Raw genomic sequence first — 17,545 nt, forward strand, 5'->3', positions numbered from 1 at the left:
TTGAAGTGTGAAAACAGGGGTGAGCGTTCTTCTCAATGGGGAAAAAAAATTCTAGCCATTCATTTGTCCATCTGCCTATCTATCATATTTGAAGGGGATCAGCCCAAAGTAGTGGGTATGATCAGCAGAAGCCATGTTTTTTAAGGGGTGGGCGAAAGAGTCCTGGTTGCTCTCTCCATTGTTTTAAATTAATAAAAGTAGAGCAATGACTATATACAGGAAGGGGTATTGTACTTTTATTATTTTGCAACTCTGCCTGAAACATATCAGAGAGTTAAAGAGGCCCAGAGGACTGAGCTTAAATATTTGATATGAGCTGCATGGGGACAGCAGGAAGTTCACTACTGGCTGTGCTTGCCCAGCTTAGTTTTGTTTGTTTAAATAAGGTCCTCAGTAAAGCATGTATGTAACACTGTATGCAGAACACTTTCTAGAGCTTTTCAAAAGCTCTATTGCTTTTCTCCTCCTTCAGATCTTATTTATGGTAGACTGTACCATCTAAGGATCTCTCACCGTACTTACAGTTCTTTTGGCTGTGCAGGGCTTTATGACTTTTAGATGCACAGTGTATGTTACAATTGTTGCTCAGAATTAATACAGAATACCACTTCTATATTTATCTAGGGTTTCAGTTTCTTTTTTTAGACAAATGAAAACAAAATGCTATCGTGTAAAAACCCCTTGGGATTGTCAAAGGACGCTGTGGGAGTAAGATGCCCAACTCCCATGGACTTTCTATGGGAGTTGGGCAACTCACTGCCCCTTGTGCCTTTGGAAAGCTCCCACTTAATATGCATTCTGTCTTTCCATCTATAAGTTAACTTTCAGGTTTAAGGTCTGCTGCTGTGGTTATAACTTTGACACTACAAACCAGCAAGGGGGAAATGAAGCTTTTCTTTACTCAGGATCTAGTTTTACAGCACAAGTAGGAGACCTCTAAATTTTAATCACAAAGAAGTGATTTGGAATAGGTAAACAAATGTCCATATCAGGCTATAAACCAAACTACTGAAAACCATCAAGGGATTTTGTTGTCACTTTAGAAGTCACTCTGTAGTAAATGGTCACATACAAAAACTCAACCTATTAAAACAGTGTGTATGTAAAAGTATGTGCCTTAAGATTAATGTTATGAAGTCAAAGAAAAGCTGTTATTTTTGACATTTTGACATACAGTCACTTTAGGATCTGGTTCTTATTAGCCCCTATTCTGCCTTTTAGAGGTCCTTTTTTTTTTTTTTTTTTTTTTAAAAAAACGAAAAATGTCAGGAAATTTGGAACAGAAACTTACAATAAAACACGTCCCTTGACCCTGTGATCTATCAATCTTTCAAACAAACAAAGATAGCTGGATGACCCAGGAAAAGGTTATTATATATAGTTACCTTATGTAGAATGGTCAGACTTTCATTACTCACACTGGGGTTGAAAAAAACCCCAATACAAATTAAACGTTTTGTGAAAGGCTTTAAGATGAATTCTGCATGCTACTTAGGGTGCTTTCTTTTTTAGGTTTTGTTCTACGACCTTCCCATTTTACACCCTATATTATTCATAAATGAGACATTCAAGAAACAAATTCTCAAATAAAAATGTACACTCCATCAGTGGAAAAGCAAACAAAAGGGGCTAATGTACTGTAGCTAAACAAATTTTCAAACACAGCAGCAGTAATTTACTGCTTTGGCTACTAATGGGACCCCACAAATAGAATCAGAATCCCTAGACGTATCCGGAGAACTTGATTTACTGAATATCCCCCGATAATAAAAGAAAATAAAAAGGTAAATTGTGCATGAATGTGAAAGCTGTAATTCTTTCCCTTTCATCACGTGAATCAAATTCATATCCAGAGATTTCAGGGGAAAAACCTAGAGTCCCCAAAGGATATGGAGCCAAATACACAGGGTCTTACTCAATTTTTTTTTTAAAGGCGTTCCTCATTGAGGCCTAATTCTCACTGAGATCAAAAACTGATGGTCAGATACTGACCCTTCTTGGACATACTTGCCATGGGGACAGTCGCTCCTGAGTTCTTCAGTAGGGTGGGCAGGGTTTGCTTCTCACACGAAAAAAACAAATTAAGTACACCTCAGCAGTACAGTTACAGTCACACAGAGGCACTGCACATCAGCTTTGGCTCTGGGCCACCATAATTCTGAAACCACAATGCCAGCAAGCTCCCTGCTGGTGCCTAGTTCTGGGGCTCCCTTTTTAGAGGGATCCTCAGCATGGAGAGAGCTCTGCAGAAAAGTTAATATAGCATCAGGTTGTATTTACTTTCCTTGTGTGTAGGCTTTAGGAACAGGAATGAACAACACATCTCTCCAGCAGATGTCATCCTCCACTTCCTGCTCTCTTCCCTCCCCTTCCCTTTCCCACTCATGCTTAAGTGTGGGATGACTGCTACGGAGATGAATGAACCTGCATTCCTCATAGGGAGGGTGTGAACAATGCATTGAGGGTCCCTTGGGTGCACATACCCTTGGGACCCAAAGATTTGGCCCATGCTAGCTTTACCAACTGTTGATTGATTGTGGCATGTCCTTTGGCCTCAATGGAAAATCTTGAGTCTTGCCATCACGTAATTATCTTTCTGGGGCATGGCCTGTCAATTATTATATGTCTGTACAGCACCTTGCACAGTGGTTCTCAAACTTTTGTATTGTGACCCCTTTCGCAAAGCAAGCCTCTGAGTGTGACCCCCCCTTATAAATTAAAAACACTTTAAAAATATTTAATGCTATTATAAATGCTGGAGGCAAAGCAGGGTTTGAGGGTGGAGGCTGACAGCTTGTGACCCCCCCATGTAATAACCTTGTAGCCTCCTTGGGGGTCACCACCCCCAGTGTGAGAACCCCTGACCAAGCACAATGACCAAGCATAACCAACCCGATCTGGCTGACCTGTAAACACAACAACAATATAAAAACTTAGTAATAATAATAATGAGCCTGTCAGATAGAAATGGGCTGAAAACAAAACCCTAGCTCTGGACAGTTCTGAACTTTGGGGAGTTTGAATTCTGTGGCTTGGGCCCATTGCTAGTCAGAAAATAAAAATGGTTCCTAAGCCAGGCAAGGTGGTCCAATTTCACACCTCCTTGCCAAAACAGATGAGCGATGAAATACAAAAAGTAGATAAACAACAGCTGCAAAAGTCACAGGCCACTGCTTTGTTGTGGAAACTGGAAACACAACTAAATAGCTGCTGAGACTGCAAGGAGTCAATGATCTGAAAACATTCACCGTATTATTGCAACACTGATCCCTAACTTTGGGGCCAATCATGCCTCCAAGACCTGTAGGGCGAGGTCACAGTCTACATGAGCATCTCCCTTTCCCACACGCAAAGAAGGGATTCCATGATTCCATGGCAGGGTGCACAAGGCAGCTCTTCAAGGATTCAGGGATCTGCATGGAGGAAGCAGAGACGCAACAGATGGGCTGAGGGGAGGAAGGAGAGTCACTATCACCAGCCCCATGGAGATTCTCCCATGAAGATAAAGACTCAGCAGAATTTGGCCCATGAGTCCTGTCTGAGCTGGACATGCACTCTGCAGAAATGCAGTTCACATTCAGTGAAAGAAACAGAGTAGCAGAATGAGATTGCCAATTGCGTCACACTAAATTAGCTTTTCCTGCAGAATTCTCAAAGAAAGTATGGAGAAGAGGAGGAATATCCAGCGTGAATGGACCAATTACTCAGATGATTCGTAAATGCAAACCTTTTAATGGCTACCCGAGTGGATACTGTCCCTGGAGATCTTTCACTTCTGTGGGCAGAAGCTCTGTAGCAGGTAATGCTATTGACCTATTCTTGTGTCATTTTAAAACAGAAAAGTGACCAACCATGATTCTCTTTTCTACTGTGTCAGAAAGTAGCAGTCACTCTGGCTTCTTGCTGCACAATGGGATACTCGGTTGGTATGTGGAGAGGAATGCACAGCTCAGAGATGCTGGAGACAAATGAAAACAGAGAGATGCCATTCCCAATCTTCAGACTAGCAAGGGTGGGGGAGTGCTGTGGAGATGGAAGGTGTGGCTCTTGGGATGAGGGGGATGGAGGGTCTGGCTTTTCTCAGCAGCGGCCCCTCTGGTCCACTATAGAGTGGTTGTGAGTGGCTCAGAAGTGCCAATTTTCCAATTAACATCTGCAAAGGTTAAATGATATCTACAGTTAAAGAAGGGGGAGGGGGGCCGATATTTCAAAGGTGACTCTTCCTTAGCAGTGTTACTGATGTTATCTTTATCTAAGGATGTATTGCTCCTGAACAATCCCTCTACTGTATTAGGCACAGACAGACTGCTCTTCATATTCAGGCCTCTCTCTCGCCTTTTAAATAAACAGGCATCCAATGAAAGGAAAAGCCAGCTCTTCCTTTTCAGCGTGCAGTATTTTGTGGGAGGAGAAGCAGCTGAATGAAGGTCACCAACTTCAGTTGTCTATTCTAATGCGGGTCAGAAAAGAAAAATCCATCATACCACTACAATATTTTCCAGTACAGAGAGCAGAATGTACTCCCCTCTGGCCAGTGAGTTTATCTTTTGGGGCAGTGGAGGCTGATGGGGCAGAAAAGAGAGAAGCCATCAACAGATGAGCCGAGAAGAGAAAAAGGGATCGCGGGGGGGGGAAGGTGGTTGCGGGAGGGGATGTGAGAGATGGAGGAAGAGAAAGGAAGGAGTGAAGGTAGAGGAAGGGAAAGAAAAGAATGAAAATTGGAAAATGCACAGGAAAGAAAAAGACAAGAAAAAAAAGAGAGGTAGGGAGAAGGAGAGGAAACAAAAAACAAGTAAGACTCAGGCAGGAAGTGGTATGAGGGTACATTCTGGAGACCAGAAGTGGTTACATCAAACAGGGGGCTCCAGTTCAAGAGATCGGAAGAACTGATCTAAGGCATCAATCACCCTAAAGCTAGATCCAAGTGAGAACATATTCTACTTCATAGTGGTCTCAAAAAAAAAAAAAAAAAGAGTTACATAAAAATCTGTCATTTCTGCATGAGTTAGTGCCTTGTAGCAAGGGATAACTTGCAACAACATACTAATGACTTTTTGTTGTTGCTGTTTTGAATTAAAGAGCTAGAAAAAATCCAAAAAGGGTGATATTTAAACCTGTAATTGTGACAAGACCTGCCCTGGAGTAATATCATTTTGTTCTAAAGATATGCTGTAATTAACAGGCTTCTCAGGATTTATGTAGGAAATCTTGCCTGGCACAGGAATGAAGAATTTCCAAGCCTGTCTTAAAAAGTATGTTCCCTGTGCGGATACATCTCATTTTCTATGTGAAAGGTGGAACGTACACCCATCAAAACGCTTCTTCTCCAGGTTCTTGAATTCCTGCTTCAGAAATGGTGAAGTATTTCCCATTCTGAGGGGTCTTTCCTTTGAAGATTGGTGTGCATCAGACTGCTTTTGACCTCATTGTGAGATGACCTCTGTGGGTCCAAAAGCCAAGATGGAGCTTAGAATCCAAGGCCAGGGCTTTCAAAAGTGACTAGTGCTTTTTGGTACCCAACCTGAGACACTTTAAGGGCCTGGTTTTCAGAGGGAGAGTGCTCAGCTCAAGATCAGGCTCCTTCAAGTTGTCTCAAGTTGGGCACCCAAAAACTAAGGTGTTCAAATACTAGTCACTTTTGAAAGCCTTGACCCAAGGCTCTGGCATGGCATTAGGTAAGCATATCAGAGAGAATAACCCCCATGAGCTACCATTTTAATCCACCTTCACACAGGCACAGCACCTTTCATCAGAGGCATTCAAAGCATTTTACATGCATTAATCAGCCTCACAATCACCTCAGGAAATGGGTGTTGTTTTTATACCTTTTTTCTGTGGTGTACTCCTAAATCTGAAGGTATTGGAACGGTGTGGGCTTGCCCCCAGCAGCGTGACCTCACACACTTAATCTGTAGCCCATAGGGCTAGCCTGCTTGTTTTATTATATATTTTCTTATGGGTTTGTTGTTTATTATAATTGATAATAGATTTATAGATAATAAATTTACGCCAATGGGGGAAGGACAGCATGCTCTGCAAAAAAGCGACCTCCATGTGGTGCACTCTGCAAAAAAAATCCAAGCAGAAAAATCCATGGGCCACTACCTTGGCAATCTTGAAATAGTATTGGAACAGTGTTCCAGCACATTCCAACTTGACTACACTACTTCCTGTTTTACAAAAGGACAAACTAAGGCACAGAAAGGTTAAGTATCCTGCACAGAATTACTGACTCCCAGCCCCCTGAACTGAACAACAATCCCTCGCTATGGCAAAGAAAACTGAAGCTGCAGCACTGTTATAACTATAGAGAAGAAAGGCTAGAGTGTGGCTGTTGGGAAAGTACAATAGCATTGGAAAATTAGACTGTATGTGTGAAGGTCCCACATTAATCTGCTTCCCATTCCAAAAATAATTCCTCTTACCCAGAGCTACAAATCACCTTAGTTGGAAAGTATGATTCTGAGATTGTACCAAGTGCACTATGGGAGGATTTTCAAAAGTGCCCAGCATTGGCTTAACTCTGATTTCCTAGATACTGTTGATTTCCATTTCCCAGATAGTATTTCTCATTCTCTTCTCCCTCTCCCCTGATATGTATTTTTTTCCTCTACCTTATCCTCTGTTATAAAATCTCTTTCCTTTGCAGGTCTCTGTCTCTGCAACTGGGGATCATTTCTGGTTACCTCTCAGGCTGTTGTACCAAGCAGGGTGACAGCCCCTCAGTGATAACAAATCAAAACTCTTTGGCAGCCAGTGTAGTATGGAACACTAGCGTAATGCATTCTCACTGGCCTGCCCTCCCTGTCAACCAGGCTACTACACATTTAAAACACTGTAGATCTGTACGGCCTTCTTGGTTATCCCCAGGTATATATTATGTTGCAACAGTCCAGATTTGACGATGTGCCAAACTTGTTGATCGGGAGGTGGACTTAGACCACCAACTTATTTCACCCAAGACACTGACTGCCATCACCTGGTGGTCATTATGAGCTGATGTAAAGAACAGATTGCAGAACAAAAGAAGTCATTTGCAGCACACAACAACAAGCAGTTTTACTGGTCTTACAAACCCGAAGATCTACTCTACATATTCTTGAGTGCCCTCTATGGGCACCTTGACTATTTACAGATATGCAGACATCTCTCCTAACAGTGTTAGCTTGTAGCTACTCCTCATCTCAAGTATATTTGAACTGGCAACCAAGGGATGAAGGGCTTTGTATCCTGTTACTGATTCCCCTGAGCCAGGCTGTCTCCCAACCACAAAGTCCTTTTTTCTGAAGTGTGCATGGGAGTAGTTTTCATTTGAAATAAAATATCTTTTTGATCACGTTTTAGTTTTTCAGTTTCATTCATGACATTCTTTCCCTGCAGGAAACACACCATAATTGAAGGGTAGAAGAAAAGAGAAAAATGGTACTGGCTGAGATTCTGCTACTTTTAAAAGTGATTATTTTTATTTTGATGTGTAGTTTGTTTGTTTTAAGGTTTTGGTGAGAAACCACGTTCTCCCTCCCATCAATCGCTGCTTTCAACAGCTCTTCACGGGTGACTGCGTCTCTTTTAAATTTCATTTCCTGTTAAAAAGAATAAACAGGCAATGGTTTAATGCTGTCGATTTGGCTTATTTAATAGAAATTGAAACTTAAACGAGGCTCAGTTGTGAGTCAATTACTGAAGAAGCCGGCAAGCTGGGAGAAAACTTTAAAATGATTACTCATTGAGTTTTGTAATATTGTTTAACAATACCGTGTTAAAAAAAACAATAAAGAAGAAATATTCAACCAAGAGATGTTAACTTCCAAGCAGCAGTAGGTACAGTAAGAACCACTTAATAGGAACAGTTGCTTAATTGGGAAACTTGGCTGGGAACCATAAGCTTTAAAATCTGTTTTATTGGGACTTCTGAGATCTCCTGCCAGATTGTAGGAAAGACAGGTGGAAGCTGATTTCTTGAAATCCTAGGTGCTAGTGAGGTGGAAATTGAAGTGCAAATGTAATTTCCTCCTAGGCTTCAACTCGACTGACTAGCATGTACTACAGTTCAATTTGCCTTACCTAAGCTAGCATTTTAGAGCATATTAGTTAGGAAATGGTAGTTAACATTTAAAAAAAAACAGCTTTTTTATCCTATACAAGACAAAACATGTGTTACTTTGTTCTCATGCATGTTTACAGAATCAGGCCCTGAGACTGTAAGCTTTTTGGGCAGCAAATGTTTTTTAATCCACGTCTGTAAATCTATCTTTTAGTTGTGTAAATGTATAGTTCTGTAGAAATGACAATAAGAGTTGAGGATAATGATGAAGTTGTAATCCCCTTGGAATGCAGAATTTACCTCAGCAGGTGATAACTGTTGCATTCCAAGTAGATTAGCACATTGAACTTTTTACCCATTGTCAGCCATGGATGTTATTAACAGGTGCCACTGAAACAATGCTGAAAAGAGTTTAACCGCTAGTGTAGACAGGACCCAATCACATTCAGCACCATCACAGAAAACTTACTCTGAGCAATAAAATTACCTGATGCTCAAAATGGTGGCAGCAGCCAGAGCCTTGTCTACATTAACACTCCCACCACCGCTTGCTGTTGGACCTGAAATGTTGGTAGCAATAGCAGGAAACATTGACTCTAATTGGCATAACTTGCATGCTGAGGAGCTGGAAGAAGGTGTACAGTGAGGTAGGCAGTAGCCCACACTTTACCATTTCCACACCTTTTACTTTCTTCTGGCTATCAATTTAGATAGCTTTGAATCTCAGTACAAAGGCTGTAAATTGTCTAAGAGAGTCATAGGCCAGGTCAACACTGCAGACATCTTAAAAAAAAAAATTCTCAGCAGTATTAACCCTACTGTAGAAGAATGGCTGGTGGCTAGACCTATTTTTGCTACCAGCTGAAAAGTCTAATCAAAACAGTGATAAAAATGGCTCTGGTCAAAGGAATCTTGACTACACAAACTCTCCCATGGGGGCTAACAATAGTAAGAATATATAGGGCAAAGTTCTCCAGTGTAGACTAGGTTTAACTTAGTGCAAGGTTAATTTACTCTATCTTACATATAGCTTCTGAACTTTGCCCTCTGAATATGTTTTTGCAGAAGCACATAGGGAGGATGAGCTTCTGGAGTCTGTGCAAAAGCAGCAATTTAATATACATTATTACTGTTCTTTAACATAGTTTTCTAAATGTAAGACTGAAAAGTCAAGTGCTCAAAAGTTAGGTATATTATCCTTCTCCTCCTCCACATTTTACAGATGAGGAACTGAAGGACAGAAAGAATAAAGTCAAAAGTGTCCACTAAGTTTGGTACCCACTCTGAGTGCACAGCAGCTGGACATGAGGCCAGGAGCTGATTTTTTAGAATATTTAGCATTTTAAATATTTAGCATTTAGAATATTTAGCATTTACTTTTCTATAATCCAAGCACAGCACTCATCGACTTCAGTTGCAACTGCAAGTGCTCAGCACTTCTGCAAATCAGACCCTGGGTATTTCAAGTTGGGCACACAGAAAATGAGGTGGCAACCTGTGAAAAGTTTGGATTAAGGGACTCGCTTAGCATGATAGGAACTCTGCACTGGGACAGAATCCAATTCCTCAGGGCAGCATTCAACTGCTTTAGCCACAAGGCCCTCCTTACTCTTCTTAAAAAGAAAAGGAGTACTTGTGGCACCTTAAAGACTAACAAATTTATTTGAGCATAAGCTTTCGTGAGCTACAGCTCACTTCATCAGATGAAGTGTTGCATCCGATGAAGTGAGCTGTAGCTCATGAAAGCTTATGCTCAAATAGATTTGTTAGTCTCTAAGGTGCTACAAGTACTCCTTTTCTTTTTGCGAATACAGACTAACATGGCTACTACTCTGAAACCTTACTCTTCTTGCAGTCCTGTGCCTCATTGGCTATATACTTTCCAATTTCTGCAAGAAAGATTCTACAGACAACAGTCTCCTTCACTACACAACCCTGAATCATTCCCAGATCATGGTTCATCCTGTGTAAGGGTCCTAAGGAACAAAGTAGTATGGGATCACCTAATAAAGGTTGTATCATAATGCATACACGCAAAGGGCCCAAAGTAAGGTTGCATAAACAACCATAATTCTGGAATTTCCTAACTTTTGACTGCTTGACTCTGCGACCTTTACATTTTTAATGCACTTTTTCTATCTTTTCTATGTAGTTTCCTATATTCTAAAAAACCCAAAACAAATCACCCAACCCAGAAATTCCTTCATGTGGAACCATATTAACCTTCACATGGGCTATCAGCAGTGTTGGAACGTTTTACATCTATAGCACAGGCCTCTGCCACTTGAGCTAAGAGGGTAACTGATACAGTAATAGGTTGTCATCCTCTGTGGACCAACCACTGGAGGGAGATAAGACACATTTTGCCAGTGGGTTTCACAGCTATTTTTGCTGACAGCTGAGGAATATTGAGACTCAGGAATCCCGTGCTTTAGTGCTTACAAAACCCTTCTGATCTGTCCCCCAACAAGCCTGATCTCTTTTACCCATGTCCTCTTCAGCCCACCCAGTCTCAGTCCTCTTCCCACAAAACCAGTTCCTGTTCCAGTCTCCCTCTCCCCTCTCCTCACAACTCTTGCATCTTCCCCACTTGCTTCACACTCCTCTGCATCGCAGTCAAAGGCTACTTGTTTCTCCTCCATGCTGTCTTGGTGCCAGTGGTGGGTGCATTGAGAGTACATGAGAAACATCATCCTGCTCTCGGTTCTGCTGTTTGGCACTTCTCTCTCTCAGATGCAATTGCAGGGAAAGTCATGCTGAGCCCTTGCAGCACTTCGGTTTAACATTTGCAGTTGCTCTGTGGGGATGATGCATGTGTAGTCTGGCCTGGTCAGGACAAAGGAGCTAGGATGGTTTTGAGCATGCTCAGTTCAGATAGAATCTTTGAAGGATTTAGCAGCCAAACTCTAACAAGACTCTACTGAGAATATGTGAACTGTGATTTTTCAGGTTTCTACTGTGGTCAGATTTTGGCAGAATTTCAGAGGGATGGCAAAAAGTACATCTATGACAAGAGGATTAAACAGATGTAAAAAAATTTGAGAATGGGCAAAACAACATATTTTCCCCTAATTTTGTTCTCTGAAATGGCAGACACCTGTCAAGGGACACTTCAATCCAAATTATTAAAGTCTGACAAAGTTACAAGCAACTGAAAACAGGGTCTTTAAATGAAAGTGTTAGGCAAACTTAACTAAATGTGTTCTACCATTGCCATCTTAAAAAAAAAAATCACATTAGAAGTATTTGTGAGGCCAGACTGGTCCAGAAAGATGTAGGTCACAGGCTTCCAATAAAGACTAAAAGAGGCTGAACAATCTGTCTTAAATTATCTATGCTGCGTAACTCATGAAATGAAAAGGAATGAGAAATAATTTCTTTCTTTTCTCACAATTTATGTCCTTCTGTGTGTTCAAACTCTCACATAATGACTGTTTACAAATATTTAGAAGTACTTTTCTCTTCTACTGATCTAATGTCTTGAAATTTCATAGTAAACACATACAGGCAAACTGATTCTGGCCAATTCTTATTAATTTTGAGTCCAGATCCTAAGATCCACCAGCTGAAATGTCAGACAGGTCATAAACTGCTTTAATTCACATCTTGAAATATTTTTACCATGTGGAACATTTTATTGGTTGGTGGTGGGAGGAACCCACTAACCTAACATTCTTCAAAAAAAATCACAGAATTGCATGATCATGAGACAAACAAGGTTTGTCTTAGTTCCACTCTCCTCCCCTGTTTACTTGCGGATTTGAATAAGAAAGTCAAAAAGCATATGTGAGGAATAAAGCCTGGTTTTACGTCTTTTGTCTTCTCTCTCCACTTACCTTTGTCTAGTTCACTTGAAATGTTCCATGACGATGTAGGCATTAATTCAGCAGAGACTGACAAATTTGTGCCTGAAAAGGAGAGGAAAAATACAACAGTTAATATATTAATTTACAGAATTACTTGATCTTTCCAAAGACAATGCCTTATGAACAAGATAATTTGAATACCACTGTTTTTTAAAATCTAATGGATGTGTCACATTGCCATGCTGAAGTGTATAAACAACAGTACTGGTCAAGGGAAAAAGGCAAGGTCAGCCTGGAATTTTGTTTTCCAATGCTGTCATTGTTTAAAATGTATGACTGTGAGACCTCATATTAATTGAGCAACACATTTTTGGGGAAATAGTCAGCTTGTCTCTTCTAGTTGTTGGAGGTGGATTATTACAGTATCACACCCAGTACTCTGACAAGAAAAAAACGTAGATGCTACAAAGTGGCTGAACATGTTATCAATTAACATTTCTAAGGGGGCCACTCCTGCAAGCCCATGCTCACAGAAATAGACATTGCTTATGCAAATAATCCCTCTGAAGTCAATGGGACTACTTGTGAGAGCAATCCCCACTCACATGGGTAAGGGCTTGATCTGTGCATCAACAACATCCTATCTCACTTGGCTCTTGGAAAGTCTAGTTGCTACTACTAATTTATTTTTAAATAGGAAAAGGCTCTGGATAAGTTTTATTTTGCAGGGTCAAGCTGAAAAGTCTTCATTTTTAACATCGTCTGTGCATGTTTTTCAGTAACCTCGGCTCTTTCATTTATTGCTTCAGGGCTTCGTATTTATTTATTTATTTTTTTAAATCTTATACTATCAGTGCACACAGCAACATTACACAGAATCCTGCTAAAGAAAACTGACAATTCAGTTCAGTCCCCAAATTTGTTTTAAAAACACACCCCTAGTATGAACACAGATGTTTCCATTACATTTTAAAACAATGAAACCTTTTTTAAAATGTGCAAACTCCTCTGCACTGCTGTGAATCCCCTGCCCAAAGAATCCAGGGGGCAGAGTACTCCATCTCTATTTGGAGCCCACTATTGGATTCCACCTGCACAGGTCCAGTAGCAGGATCAGAACTGTAGGGGGTAACCCACACCTACAAAGAGTGCCCCCCTAACGTGGCTGGCCCAGAGTTTATGAGGCTGCTATAGCCTCTGAGCTAGAAGAATCATCTCTTTTAGCTGAAACATTAGAGGATCAAGCCAGAGGTCTAGGTTCACTGCTGATAACCCACCCAAGGGTGATGGAAGATGCATTACAGTGGCATTGAGTTAATGCATGCGGGAAGAACACAAAAATGAAACTGAATTCAGCTTCACTTTCCAAACTGAAACACAGGAAACTTCCAGAATAAATAGTGGAAAGTAAACAAGATTTCTACACTTCTTCAGTTTTAATACTGTGCATTCATTGTGCACCCAATGCAAGAGCCTGCATTCACTATGCACCCAAGCTTCAGCTGATTTCAGTAGGACCAATGAATAGAAGGCAGGATCAGGAAGCTAAGATGTTAACATAAATACAAATATATTTATTTCGAAGTATATGATTTGTATTCTGACACTGCCCTATTAACATGTTCCAAGCAATCAAAACAGAATAGGTCTTCTATACCTAGAAAATCATTTCATGGATAAAAATTGTAGGCACAAAGATATTCAAATCTATTCTACTTTTACTCCATCTGTTAAGTGGCTTTTTTATTTAATAAATTATATGTGTAAACTCACACAAATGTATGAAGTAATAAGATATGGCCACTACCCTTTCCTTATAAATATCCTCTTTCTTAAAAGCCCACCTGGTAGCACTGCTTATTTAAGAGTCTGTCAAGCATTTCCAATGTAAACACAGTATTTGAAGGCATTATAAGTCATCCATTTTCATAGGGCTTAACTAGATATATAAGATAGAAACACACTTTGTGGGGCCGGATCCTCAGCTAATGTAAATTGGCATAGCTCCACCTAAATCAGTGGAGGCATCTATTTACACCAGCTGCAGTTTTGGCCAAGCCTGTACATCCCTGTGCACTCTTAGCTATGCTTCACAGCCTAAAGACGAGAGGTTTGCCTCAGGATGCCATAGCGGATCCGTCTGAATTTCTTGGATTTTGTGGGATTAAACCTAAATTTGACTTTGTTCCAGATTCTTGTATTATTCATGTTAACACTTAGATTTAATACTCAATTGCCATATATACCTACCATGCCATACTGATTTTAGAGACAAGTTCTCTGAATTTCTCATGGCTTCCCCAACAATAGTCTGTCTTGCTGATTGAATGCAGTGTCAGACTGCTGACAACTGAATAGACCCATGGCATTGCTGAGAGCAAACGTGGTCACCGTACACCTCCCTGCACTAATTGTACTACTCAGAGAGCCTTAGAACTGAGGCTGTAATGGAGATAATCCCTTTGGAGAGATACATTAAGTGACTGTATTGGACCTTGAGATAATTAGTTCTTGGTTTTCATGGTAATAAATGAGAGGCAGCGACAGCTGAGAAACAGACAATGGGCCAACCTTGAGGTGAAAATGGTCCCTGTTCCCCACTCAGGGAAGCTCCACAGAAGCCTCATTCTCAGGCTTGGATGCTAGGTTGCACTCTGCAGGGATCTGATGCGGCTCAAAAGAAGTGGGCGGAGTTCATGAAAATGAGCTACTCTCTGTCCTCTCCACTGTCCATCCTTCATGGAACCTGACCCTTGGGTCATCCCTGCTCAGAGAGCCTAGAGGCTTCTGTAAACTTGTGGCAATAATCTCGTGGACTCACATGCAGGAAAGAGAGAGGATAACACAGGGACTGGGGTGCTCTTTATGAGCCCTTCCCCCCAAATCGGTGTTTGTTTGTGTGATGTCGGAGGCGTTTGAGGTGCTTTGCTTCCCCCCATCGCCACGTCCTATTCCTTGGCAATAGGACATTCAGCTGCAGCTGTGTTTCAGATATCAGCCCTTCAGGCTGGGACTACTAGGCACCTTAAGTATCTCCTCAGTTGAGGAGATCCTTCCAGACAATAAGAGACATCCGAGGAGGATCTGCACCACTGACATCACTTCTTAGGAACCCCACTGGGGTGCGGGCGGGGGGAATTGCCTACTGTATTTTTCAGAGAAGAGAGGGCTGGTGTGTCACAGAGCATTAGCGGGTCAGTCACATACTTTCCAGAACACAGAACAACTCTTGTCTCACTCAGTACAAGCTGAGGAGACTGTGCCACTAACATGCAATCTTGAATGTCCCACAGGCCAGGGTCTGAGCTTTATAATATAGGCAAGCACTAAACAAACAGAATAGGAGAGGAGTGCGTCACCATTGCATTTCAGAGCATTAGCATAAAAACAAACACAACAAATAACCCATGAAACTAGGGATCATGTGAAAACTGATCTCATGAATACTAATGATTACATTTTACTGTGCAGTGACAACATAAGCAAATCAAAATGGGATTAACATTTGTTGTGTAAATGTAACAGCTTAAATGACTTCTGCAAGAAGAGCAAACTAGGAGAAAAACAAACAAACCTGTTGTTGATTACATCGGAAAGACCTACTATAAACCTGTGAACAACTGCCATACTGACTCAGATCAGTATGCTCCATCTAGTATCCTGTCACTGACAGTAGCCTGTATCAAGTGCTTCAGAGGAAGGTGCAAGAAATCCTACAGGAGGTAGTCATGGGATAATCTGCACCCAGGAAAAACAATATTGCTGACCCCTGGAAGTTCAAAAATCATGAGATGGGTTTAAAAATGAGATTTCAAAAATAATACATTTTGGGTTCCATCTATTCCCCTTCTGATGTCAAAGCATTTAGGGTTCACCTTTTCAAATTTTTATTCACAGCTGCAAGGGCTAAAAATGTACTTTTTTTTTTTACAAAATTAAAGCCAAGATTCCATCATAATAACCTTATTCCACCAGCTGCAGTTTTAAGAAAACACCCCAGATATTATTAGACTTGTAATGAAATTGCAAGAGTTGGCAACACTGAAAGTTTCCTCCTAATCCCCAGAAAATATATACATGTTTGGTGGAGTACAAGCGCTGTGAGTCACGTTGTTAACTAAACTTGTGTATGATATTGCCTGGAGTATACTGAGAGATACATATTGCTGCTGCACAATTGGTCATTAGGGTTAGCACAGTTATAGCCTGTGATGCATGTACAGCACTGAGCAGTGTCTTTATTATAATAATATAAACTAGTCAGAATCCATCTGGAAACTTAAAATACAGCTGGGAAGCCAAAACACTTCTCATGGCTCAGGTTTATCCTTTTATGTGTTGGTCCTTGAAGGGAAAAAGGATTTTTTTTTCCAGTCAGCCTCAAAGATTTTGCTTCCTCAGAAATTACCATTCCCCTCTTTAAAGTTGCAGCCAAATGTCACATGTTGGACCTTCATTTCAAGTGCTGCTGTAATCTCAATGTTGCCAGTTGTTGCAATAGTTGGAGCTCCACTGAATGCCCCACCTTCCAGAGTGATGTGATTACAGAAGAATCTTGGCTCTCATTTAAAAAAAATTATGTTTTTAGTAGATCAGAGCAAAAAATTGAATTTCTGTCCTGTGGAAAATTCCAATAGTTTAGCATTTGTTTTTATCCCAAATGGGAAACATTGAAACTTTTTGTGGAATGAATGAAAAAGTACAAAACATTTTGTTTTAACTTTCCCGAATAGAAAATTCCAGTGAAACCTAGTCTTTCCTCATTGAAAATTTCTATTTTGACAAAGCACTAATTTTCCAACATGAAAATGTTTCACTGAAATTATTTTGACAAGTTCTAGCCCTCACGGTTGCAGAGAAAAGTTCGAAAACATGAACCCAGAGCACCATACAGGCTCAAAACATATAGTGGCAAAAAATCCCAAATGTATTACTTTTTTTAAAAAATGTCATGACTTTGAAGACCATTTCTTTGTTGTTTTGGGGCCTGAATCGTGATTTTTCAATGCTTGCGGTTGGTTGACCCCGTTAAAAAGATAGTTAGGACCGGGGTCACTTACAGCCCCAAATGGGCCTTCTGAACAAAAATAAATCCAATAAAACCTGAAAGGGTTACAATCATAAAATCATAGAAGATTAGTGTTGGAAGAGATCTCAGGAGGTCATCTAGTCCAATCCCCTGCATATCTAGTCCATATATACACAACCTTCAACTTTGCAAAAATTGTGTGGATGTAGCGTTGGTGAGAGACATTGGCTTGAGCGCCTGGTGAATGAAGTCCTCTGTTTACCTACAGGGAAGCAGGCATGGCAGCAATCCACATACGCTGCTTTGCCAGCTCTTTCTGATGGGCTCTCTTCTGATGGGCTCTCTTCTGGGACCCCCTCTGGGGTAGAAGTGGTAGTTCAGTCTCCCTGGCTACTTTGCTGGGTCTGCCAATTAGAGCAAATTTGTGGTGCTGAGTTCGTGATGTGGGAGTTGGAACTGTGAATCACCCAGCTCATCTCATGTAGGGATTGCCAGTCATCCATTAGATAGGAACAACTTTTAATTTCTGCTGAGATGGCCTGATTCAAACTGGTGAGCTACAAATGAAAAGTGCTGTAGCTAATTAGCATTGCCCTGAAGCATCCAGTCCTGCAAGCAGTGCTAATGTTACACACCCTCTGAGAATAAGGCTTGCTTTCTGGAAAG

At 40.8% G+C, this 17,545-nt stretch overlaps 1 protein-coding gene across 3 annotated transcripts in view; it reads right to left on the minus strand.

Moving 5' to 3' along the window:
• Positions 1 to 17,545, minus strand: part of ROR1 (receptor tyrosine kinase like orphan receptor 1) — a 248,812-nt gene that overhangs the window by 69,014 nt on the left and 162,253 nt on the right. For all 3 annotated transcript variants that reach the window (XM_073357446.1, XM_073357447.1, XM_073357448.1), the window contains one exon: positions 11,881 to 11,952. In XM_073357446.1, the coding sequence (XP_073213547.1) occupies positions 11,881 to 11,952 (72 nt within the window). The remainder of the gene's footprint in view (positions 1 to 11,880; positions 11,953 to 17,545) is intronic.

The sequence above is a fragment of the Lepidochelys kempii genome, chromosome 8 (genome assembly GCF_965140265.1).
Source record: "Lepidochelys kempii isolate rLepKem1 chromosome 8, rLepKem1.hap2, whole genome shotgun sequence".
Taxonomy (NCBI): domain Eukaryota; kingdom Metazoa; phylum Chordata; order Testudines; family Cheloniidae; genus Lepidochelys; species Lepidochelys kempii.